The sequence below is a fragment of the Oncorhynchus clarkii genome, chromosome 3 (assembly GCF_045791955.1).
Source record: "Oncorhynchus clarkii lewisi isolate Uvic-CL-2024 chromosome 3, UVic_Ocla_1.0, whole genome shotgun sequence".
NCBI lineage: Eukaryota > Metazoa > Chordata > Actinopteri > Salmoniformes > Salmonidae > Oncorhynchus > Oncorhynchus clarkii.
Genome location: NC_092149.1, coordinates 56,584,062 through 56,594,162, shown reverse-complemented (window position 1 = coordinate 56,594,162; position 10,101 = coordinate 56,584,062). Strand labels below are relative to the sequence as shown.

General features: G+C 45.8%; 1 protein-coding gene across 1 annotated transcript; it reads right to left on the bottom strand.

The window, feature by feature from the left end:
* Positions 1–5,298: 5,298 nt before the first annotated feature.
* LOC139406048 (interleukin-1 receptor-like 1) lies at positions 5,299–9,642 on the bottom strand. Its single transcript, XM_071148511.1, has 11 exons — positions 9,598–9,642; positions 9,288–9,387; positions 8,908–9,148; positions 8,176–8,359; positions 7,847–7,997; positions 7,461–7,529; positions 7,226–7,355; positions 6,902–7,050; positions 6,658–6,789; positions 6,159–6,323; positions 5,299–6,055 (listed from the first exon to the last, which is right to left on the bottom strand). Exons 1-11 carry the CDS (start codon positions 9,640–9,642, stop codon positions 5,649–5,651), a joined length of 1,773 nt encoding a protein of 590 aa, XP_071004612.1. The 3' UTR covers positions 5,299–5,648.
* Between the last annotated feature and the right edge of the window lie 459 nt (positions 9,643–10,101).

The following is a 10,101-nucleotide window of genomic DNA, read 5'->3' as shown; positions in this document are numbered from 1 at the left end:
GATCGAGAGACAGAGAGAGACCGGGAGAGACCGAGAGAGAGACCGAGAGAGAGACCGAGAGAGAGACCGAGAGAGAGAGATAGACCGAGAGACAGAGAGAGACAGAGAGACAGAGAGAAACTGAGAGAGAGCGGGAGACCGAGAGAGAGAGAGAGAGAGAAGAGAGAGAGACCGAGAGAGAGACCGAGAGACAGAGAGAGAGAGAGAGAGAGAGAGACCGAGAGAGAGACAGAGACCGAGAGACAGAGAGAGACCGAGAGAGAGACAGAGACGGAGAGACAGAGAGAGACGGAGAGACAGAGAGAGACGGAGAGACAGAGAGAGACCGAGAGACAGAGAGAGACCGAGAGACAGAGAGAGACCGAGAGACAGAGAGAGACCGAGAGACAGAGAGAGACCGAGAGACAGAGAGAGACCGAGATACAGAGAGAGACAGAGAGAGACCGAGAGAGACCGAGAGAGAGAGGGAGAGAGAGACAGAGACCGAGAGAGACCGAGAGAGACCGAGAGAGACAGAGAGACAGAGAGAGACAGAGAGACAGAGACCGAGAGACCGAGAGAGAGAGAGAGAGAGAGAGAGAGAGAGAGAGAGAAGAGAGAGAGACCGAGAGACAGAGAGACCGAGAGACAGAGAGACCGAGAGACAGAGAGAGACCGAGAGACCGAGAGAGAGGGAGAGAGAGATAGACCGAGAGAGACAGAGAGAGACAGAGAGAGACAGAGAGAAACTGAGAGAGAGCGGGAGACCGAGAGAGAGAGAGAGAAGAGAGAGAGACCGAGAGAGAGACCGAGAGACAGAGAGAGACCGAGAGAGAGAGAGACCGAGAGACAGCGAGAGACCGAGGGAGAGACAAAGAGAGACCGAGAGAGACCGAGAGACAGAGAGAGACAGAGAGAGACCGAGAGACAGAGAGAGACCGAGAGACAGAGAGAGACAGAGAGAGACCGAGAGAGACCGAGAGAGAGAGGGAGAGAGAGACCGAGAGAGACCGAGAGACCGAGAGACAGAGAGAGACCGAAAGACAGAGAGAGCCCGAGAGAGAGAGAGAGAAGAGAGAGAGACCGAGAGACAGAGACCGAGAGATAGACAGAGATCGAGAGACAGAGACAGAGAGAGACCGGGAGAGAGAGAGATAGACCGAGAGACAGAGACAGAGAGAGACCGAGAGACAGAGAGAGACCGGGAGAGAGAGAGAGAGACCGAGAGAGAGAGAGAAGAGAGAGAGACCGAGAGAGAGACCGAGAGAGAGAGGGAGAGAGAGAGATAGACCGAGAGACAGAGAGAGACAGAGAGACAGAGAGACAGAGAGAGAGAGAGAGAGAGGGAGAGAGAGAGATAGACAGAGAGAGAGACAGAGAGACAGAGAGAGACCGGGAGAGACCGAGAGAGAGACCGAGAGAGAGAGACCGAGAGAGAGAGGGAGAGAGAGAGATAGACCGAGAGACAGAGAGAGACAGAGAGACCGAGAGAAACTGAGAGAGAGCGGGAGACCGAGAGAGAGAGAGAGAGAGAGAGAGACCGAGAGAGAGACCGAGAGACAGAGAGAGAGAGAGAGAGAGAGAGAGACAGAGAGAGAGAGAGAGAGACTGAGAGACAGCGAGAGACCGAGAGAGAGACAGAGACCGAGAGACAGAGAGAGACCGAGAGAGAGACAGAGACGGAGAGAGACCGAGAGACAGAGAGAGACCGAGTGACAGAGAGAGACCGAGAGACAGAGAGAGACCGAGATACAGAGAGAGACAGAGAGAGACCGAGAGAGACTGAGAGAGAGAGGGAGAGGGAGAGAGAGACAGAGACGGAGAGAGACCGAGAGAGACCGAGAGAGACCGAGAGAGACAGAGAGAGACAGAGAGAGACAGAGAGAAACAGAGAGAGACCGAGAGACCGACAGAGACCGAGAGACCGAGAGAGACCGATAGACAGAGAGAGAGAGAGAGAGAGAGAAGAGAGAGAGACTGAGAGACAGAGAGACCGAGAGACAGAGAGAGACAGAGAGACCGAGAGAGAGATAGACCGAGAGAGACAGAGAGAGACAGAGAGAGACAGAGAGAGACAGAGAGACAGAGAGAAACCGAGAGAGAGCGGGAGACCGAGAGAGAAAGAGAGAGTGAGAAGAGAGAGAGACCGAGAGAGAGACCAAGAGACCGAGAGGGAGAGAGAGAGAGAGACCGAGAGACAGAGAGAGACCGAGAGACAGAGAGAGACCGAGAGACAGAGAGAGACCGAGAGACAGAGAGAGACCGAGAGAGAGACCGAGAGAGAGACCGAGAGAGAGACAGAGACCGAGAGAGAGAGACCGAGAGAGAGAGACCGAGAGAGAGAGGGAGAGAGAGAGATAGACAGAGAGAGACAGAGAGAGACAGAGAGAAACCGAGAGAGAGCGGGAGACCGAGAGAGAAAGAGAGAGAGAGAAGAGAGAGAGACCGAGAGAGAGACCGAGTGACCGAGAGAGAGAGACCGAGAGACCGAGAGACAGAGAGAGACCGAGAGACACCGAGAGACACCGAGAGACAGAGAGAGACCGAGAGACAGAGACCGAGAGACAGAGAGAGGCCTAGAGACAGAGAGAGACCGAGAGAGAGACCGAGAGAGACCCAGAGAGACCCAGAGAGACCCAGAGAGACCGAGAGAGACCGAGAGAGACCGAGAGAGACCGAGAGAGACCGAGAGAGACCGAGAGACCGAGAGACAGAGAGACCGAGAGAGACCGAGAGATAGAGAGAGACCGAGAGAGACCGAGAGACCGAGAGAGAGAGAGACCGAGAGAGACCGAGAGAGACCGAGAGACAGAGAGAGACCGAGAGACAGAGAGAGACCGAGAGACAGAGAGAGACAGAGAGACAGAGAGAGACAGAGAGAGAGAGAGACCGAGAGAAACCGAGAGAGAGACAGAGAGAGAGAGAGGGTCTCATGAGGGTCTGCTATACAAATTGATGGAAAGTGGTGCTGGGGGTAAAACATACGACATTATAAAATCCATGTACACAAACAACAAGTGTGCGGTTAAAATTGGCAAAAAACATTTCTTCACACATGTTCGTGGGGTGAGACAGGGATGCAGCTTAAGCCCCACCCTCTTCAACATATATATCAATGAATTGGCGCGGGCACTAGAAAAGTCTGCCGCACCCGGCCTCACCCTGCTAGAATCTGAAGTCAAACGTCTACTGTTTGCTGATGATCTGGTGCTTCTGTCACCAACCAAGGAGGGCCTACAGCAGCACCTAGATCTTCTGCACAGATTCTGTCAGACCTGGGCCCTGACAGTAAATCTCAGTAAGACCAAAATAATGGTGTTCCAAAAAAGGTCCAGTCGCCAGGACCATAAATATAATTCCATCTAGACACTGTTGCCCTAGAGCACACAAAAAAACTATACATACCTTGGCCTAAACATCAGCGCCACAGGTAACTTCCACAAAGCTGTGAACGATCTGAGAGACAAGGCAAGAAGGGCATTCTATGCCATCAAAAGGAACATAAATTTCAACATACCAATTAGGATCTGGCTAAAAATACTTGAATCAGTCATAGAGTCCATTGCCCTTTACGGTTGTGAGGTCTGGGGTCCGCTCACCAACCAAGACTTCACAAAATGGGACAAACACCAAATTGAGACTCTGCATACAGTATTCTGCAAAAATATCCTCTGTGTACAACGTAAAACACCAAATAATGCATGCAGAGCAGAATTAGACCTATACCTACTAATTATCAAAATCCAGAAAAGAGCTGTTAAATTCTACAACCACCTAAAAGGAAGCGATTCCCAAACCTTCCATAACAGGGCCATCACCTACAGAGAGATGAACCTAGAGAAGAGTCCCCTAAGCAAGCTGGTCCTGGGGCTCTGTTCACAAACACAAACACACCCCACAGAGCCCCAGGACAGCAGCACAATTAGACCCAACCAAATCATGAGAAAACAAAAAGATAATTACTTGACACATTGGAAAGAATTAACAAAAAAACAGAGCAAACTAGAATGCTATTTGGCCCTAAACAGACAGTACACAGTGGCAGAATACCTGTCCACTGTGACTGACCTAAACTTAAGGAAAGCTTTGACTATGTACAGACTTAGTGAGCATAGCCTTGCTATTGAGAAAGGCCGCCGTAGGCAGACATGGCTCTCAAGAGAAGACAGGCTATGTGCACACTGCCCACAAAATGAGGTGGAAACTGAGCTGCACTTCCTAACCTCCTGTCCAACGTATGACCATATTAGAGATACATATTTCCCTCGGATTACACAGATGCACAAAGAATTCGAAAACAAATCCAATTTTGATAAACTCCCATATCTACTGGGGGAAATTCCAGTGTGCCATCACAGCAGCAAGATTTTTGACCTGTTGCCACAAGAAAAGGTCAACCAGTGAAGAACAAACACCATTGTAAATACAACCCATATTTATGCTTATTTATTTTCCCTTTTGTTCTTTAACCATTTGAACATTGTTACAACACTGTATATATATATATATATATATATATGTGTATAAAAATACATTTGTAATGTCTTTATTGTTTTGAAATTTCTGTAAGTGTAATGTTTACTGTTCATTTTTATTGTTTATTTCACTTTTGTATATTATCTACCTCACTTGCTTTGGCAATGTTAACACGTTTCCCATGCCAATAAAGCCCATTGAATTGAATTGAGAGAGAGAGAGGCCGAGAGACCGAGAGACAGAGAGAGAGAGAGAGAGAGACAGAGAGAGAGAGAGAGAGAGACAGAGAGAGAGAGCGAGAGAGAGACAGAGAGACAGAGAGAGACAGAGAGACAGAGAGAGAGACAGAGAGAGAGACAGAGAGAGAGACAGAGAGAGAGAGACCGAGAGACAGAGAGAGAGACAGAGAGAGAGACAGAGAGAGACCGAGAGACCGAGAGACAGAGAGAGAGACAGAGAGAGAGAGAGAGAGAGAGACAGAGAGAGAGACACCAAGACCATGTGTGTATGTTTGGGTCTGTGTTACATGAGAAGGTGTGTGCCTGTCTTCATTTTCTTTTGACATAATAATCGGCACGTTTATCTTGTGAAAGTAGACAAGTTTCTCAAAGGTTGTAAATTTCAATTGATTTAGGACCTTAGTCAATATGTCACTATGGCACCATAGACAGGTTGGTTGTTTAGCAACAAAACAGAAGTGTGCACAGATATGGAGCAAACAGAACGGGGTTGGTTTAGATTGTTGACAACATGTAAACTATATTTAGTCTCCAATGTTTATTGAAAACATAAAAGTTGCACAATGAACACTTGTTCTCTCTCAAATACATCGTTACAGTTGTTGGTTAGTAAGGAAGCACATTTTGCCATATTAGCATAGACGTGACAGTCAAAATACCTAAAAACAAGACATGGAATCAAGAACAAGATAAAACTAGCTGAAATTAACCACTTACTATTCCCCACATGGCAGTTTCTTGTCATTGTTGCTAGCCATCCAGAATCACAACAACACACGGCCTTCTGCCACATTGTACACATCGTTTTTGTGACGTTCTCAGCTAACCTGTGTATATCTCTGCACAGCACTGGAATAATTAATGATATTTCTATGAATGGAATAAGGATTTTCAGAGAACCCAGACCTCCAACCGCACTTCAAGTCCTCAGACCTGATTGTTCACATAGAACAGTCATATTAACTGGTTGTCAAAACTAGTTGAGCGCGACCAAGGCATCATGTAACGCACCCTCTTCCAGAAGCTTGAGTTGGGCAGCGTCGACCCACGCCTTCCCTCATGCCACATTAAGGGGGCACTCTTGCGGACCAGGTGCTGCAGGCCAGGGGACAGGTGTGTGTAGCCACCCTCCCCCATGTCCCCCAGCTGGATGAGGATGACGCTCATCTCACTGTGGACCAGAGCCTGGTAGAGCCCCACCTGACAGTCATAGTCTTCTGCTGTGGTCAGCGAAGACGAGCAGCCCCATTGGCCACATGAGCTTTGACCTTCTGAGTCTGACCATGTGCTTGAGCTGGGGGTCAGGATGACAATCAGCCTCCTGCTCAGCCGTATGCAGGCCTCCACCAACTCCATGCGGTCTGGGGACAACAGAATAGAGAGAAGCGGGAGAAGTTAACTTTTGATGTTTATTACTGTTACATTTGCTTCTCAGAGGGTAGGACACAGTCTGAAAGAACCAACCTTCTCCAGGTAAGTCGTCTCTGCCGTGGATGAAGAGTCTAAAGCCACACTTCTGCTCCAGGACAGTGGGCAGAACAATGCTCACAAAGTGATACACTTTCTCCTCCCTTTCCTGATCTAAGCCATCCATCTGGTAGACAACGTAAGCATCATAGACCTTCCCATCTGAAAACACAGACAGAGGTTTCTGTCAAACAGGAAAGGAGTAGATTGTAGAGATTTGATTAAATTCTAGTTGAACTGAAATTTAGTTATTTTAATATAAATTTGCCCATTACTTCTACACTTGCAGTGGGATTGATCCCAGCCGGGACCTGTTGAGAAGGGCCTACTACAGACAACTGCATTGCACAATCAGTGGGCCATGTATATGTAGTAATATGTTTATATGGTATCCAATACTACATAGATCATGTAGGCTGAATAAGCATTTCTGTACAATGAAATATCTTTGTGAAATAGCATCATTAAACTTCAGTGGGTGGCTAGATGTTCTTACCCTCAGATCGACCACAGCATTTGAAAACTCCACGGAAGAGCAGCGCCAGATCGATGTCAAAGACTTTAACGGCCACAGCAGCTAGCAAGACGAAGAGCAGTAGCACCACACATAGACCCATAAACATAAACCCTGTTGGGGGGAGACAGGGAGAACACAACACCAATAAAGTTACAGAGTTTGAATTTGTGTGTTTGTGTGACATGTGTCTGTGTGATGTTTGTTTAAGAGTGTGTGCACTAACCTCTTAGCTTGAGAGTAACCACTGCACAATCCCATTTCTGGTCGTTCATTGCAAAACATGTGAACTTTGACTGGAGGTCCCTCATAGTCACTGTGTTTATGATCAGGATAGCTGTGAAGATACTTCGCATTGAAGATACCTCCACCTCGCTACAGTAACACATACACACAAAACATTTACACAGCGAATTCTCAACGGTGAATCTGGGGTCTTGCTTTCAAGGAAATGTGTTAATTCTGTAACCTTGTTCTCAAAAACAAGTGTGTGTGTGTGCTTGTGTGTATGCATGAATCCATGTGTGTGTGTGTGCATGTGTGTACCTACCTGGTGTTGTTCACAGAGTAGCCTTGCTGCTGCGAGCGCACTTTCACTCCATTTATCTCCCACCACACTTGACAGTTGTCTTCAATGTTCTGCCCACAAAACGCTTCACACCTCAACTTCTTAGTGGTGTCTATGAAGAACAAGAGATACTATGAAGACAGAAAGATATACCGGGCAAACCAAATCTAGCACAACACAAGTTTTTGAAAGTATTTGATCCAGGTGTGATCCCTACACAGGTCAGTGGTCTCTGTGCTTCCGTTTATAGGCAGGTTGATCTGAGGAGGATGCGAGGCAGAGGGAGCTGAAGGAGACAAAACACACAGTTTAGTCAGAAAGATACTTTTGGATACATTCAAAACGTTGTTATTGATGATTGTTGCTGCCACAAAGACCACATGTGATATGAGGGTCACTTTTGATGTTTTTGATTCTGTTTGTTTGATATAAATGGAGTCTAATGTACCTAGTGTAGCCTAATAACCTGCTGTAATGTAGCCTAGAGTTTCCATGTTTGCTGACCCTGCTGCCATCTTGGATGAGGTTTCAGCAAAGCTAAAATCAAATAAATAAACTGCTGAGAGGATTGACAGAGCGGTCATCAAGTCACAACCTACATACCTTGGATCTTTAGTCTCCTGGATGCAGAAGTTTTGAGAACCATCCCATTGTGCTCCCACGTGCACACACACGTATAGATGCCCTCGTCTGCTTTGGAGGCGCCATACACCCACAGATTTCTCTCAGACTCGTTTGGAATGAGACTGAAATTCTGAAGTTAAAGACAAACAATTTGACAAACTTCTTTGCTGAAATAGCAGTAACACACCTGATTCCACTAATCAAGAGCAGGTGCAACCCTTAGGAGCTTTAGGACAGGAGTTGAGAACCAATGTTGAATAGTTTTGCAGACTTGAGGTTTGTGTTAGCATTCCGGTCATGTTCAGTACCTTATACCAGGCTAAGTTTTCTTTTCCATCTTGGCATACTTTTTCCACGGGTTCAGGACATGGGATAGCGATGTTTTCTGCTGACTCTGAGATATCGTTAAACAGGACTGAATGATCGAACGGTTGGGCTTTGACAACAATCACCTCTGTCACAAAAATTAGGCAGGTGTCTGCTGCCTTTCTCCTGGAACATAAGCATATACAGTGTACCAGTTATCCAAAAGGGAACCAACAGGGTTCTAACTGGGGGCCAGCCGAAGAACCCTTTTAGGCTGTAGAGAGCAAATGTTTTTTTCTAAGAGTATATACAGCCTGAAACTAAGCAGTATAAAAACTTAGAAAGTTTCCTTACAAGCCAGAATGTTGAATACAATTGTATTACATGTTACCCTACCAGCTCTCTGTGTGGTTGGTCCTTCAGTGGGTCGAATTGTGCGACAAAATATCCACAGGAAAGTATTATTTACCCAACTTTTTAGAGTGCCAGAATTGCCGTTGAAATTTCTATCACCTGGCACATGCTCAAAACCATGTAAACACCTGCAGAATTTCCGTCAGTATGCGGGGACCCTAAGGTTTGTTCTTTGTAAATGTGCATGCCTACCCTAGCCCTATGTACACATCCAGGTTCAACACTAACCCTAGACTCAACCCTCACCCTCCCAAACAGGGCTCCCCCGCTCTCAACTACCAATGTAACCCCTAAACACACACACACAGTTGTTGTATTACCAGTAGGTGTAGTACTGATCAGAGTCGTTGATTAAAAGGGGGAGGAAGAAGAGCACCGGTCCATGATGATGCACACGCTCTTCCTTAGAGGACGAGAGCTCTTGGGTTCTGTTTCTGTACCAGGTAAACTCAGTCACGCTGGCCCAAACCAACTCACTCAGGTCATAGTAGGCTGGCAAACTAAGGGCCTCCCCCTCTGTCACAGTAGTTTCATACTTGTCAAATAGTTGACATGGGGACTCTGCCAAAACATGAACATACATTACCCGATTAAGTTGCATGTGAAGGAAAACAGGTCTATTGTTCAAGGTACAATATATTCACTATGCCTTGTAATAATGGGATGTAGAAATGTGTGAAATCTGAAGAAGATGCTATACCTGTGTAATGACCTATTGTAGTGGGGTTTAAGGACATTTCTCTCTGGGCAGAAATCCTAGTCAAACTGAGGAGCAGGAACATGAGACCACCATCCACCAACTTCAAGACAAGGGGAACAAAAAATAGAATGTTACCTTATTGTAAAGTCGGACAGGAACTATCATTCCACACAAGACCCTATAATAAAACATCAGGACCATGCTTTACCTGTTTTTACAATAAATGACATACTTATTTTCAAGAGGGAATAAAATACATATGCAGAAAACATTTTTAGGTTCAGAGTGAAGAATTACTGAAAGAGCATACCCTGAATGTGAAGGAGCACATTTTCCGCAAAACAGGAACTTGCATCCACTGATAAGAAATAACAAGAGTCAGATATCTCATTCAATATCTTTTTAGGATATCCTGTTATTGATACTGCAGAAATGATGAAAACTAAAATGTTGACATAATGTGGATTATTGAAATGGCCATGTAACATATTAAGCTTGAATGAAGAAACCATGACATGCAACAAGATTATGGAAAATAACCTGTCTTTGTTTCAATTTTTTGTTCAAATCGCTTTGGTGCTATTTTCACAAGCATGTGGTGAATTTTCAAAACTCTTAGTACAAAACTCCAAACTGGTAACACTTTTAATGCAGAAAGTACTATATTCTTACACTGTTTTCACATTAGAAAATACACTTGCACTACCCAACAAAATGTGCTGAAAATCTTATTGTCATCATTTCTATCCCATGTGCGATCAAAGGTGTGTTCACTGAACACATATTTCACAATAATTGATGCAAAATAGAAATA

What these genes read in the sequence shown, in the direction of transcription:
- LOC139406048 (XM_071148511.1), bottom strand. Translation starts at nt 9,642, where the DNA reads ATGCAAGTTCCTGTTTTGCGGAAAATGTGCTCCTTCACATTCAGG. An exon ending in TGTGCTCCTTCACATTCAGG is followed by an intron (nt 9,388 to 9,597) that starts GTATGCTCTTTC and finishes CTTGTCTTGAAG; the next exon opens with TTGGTGGATGGTGGTCTCAT. An exon ending in GGTTACTCTCAAGCTAAGAG is followed by an intron (nt 6,790 to 6,901) that starts GTTAGTGCACAC and finishes TCCCCCCAACAG; the next exon opens with GGTTTATGTTTATGGGTCTA.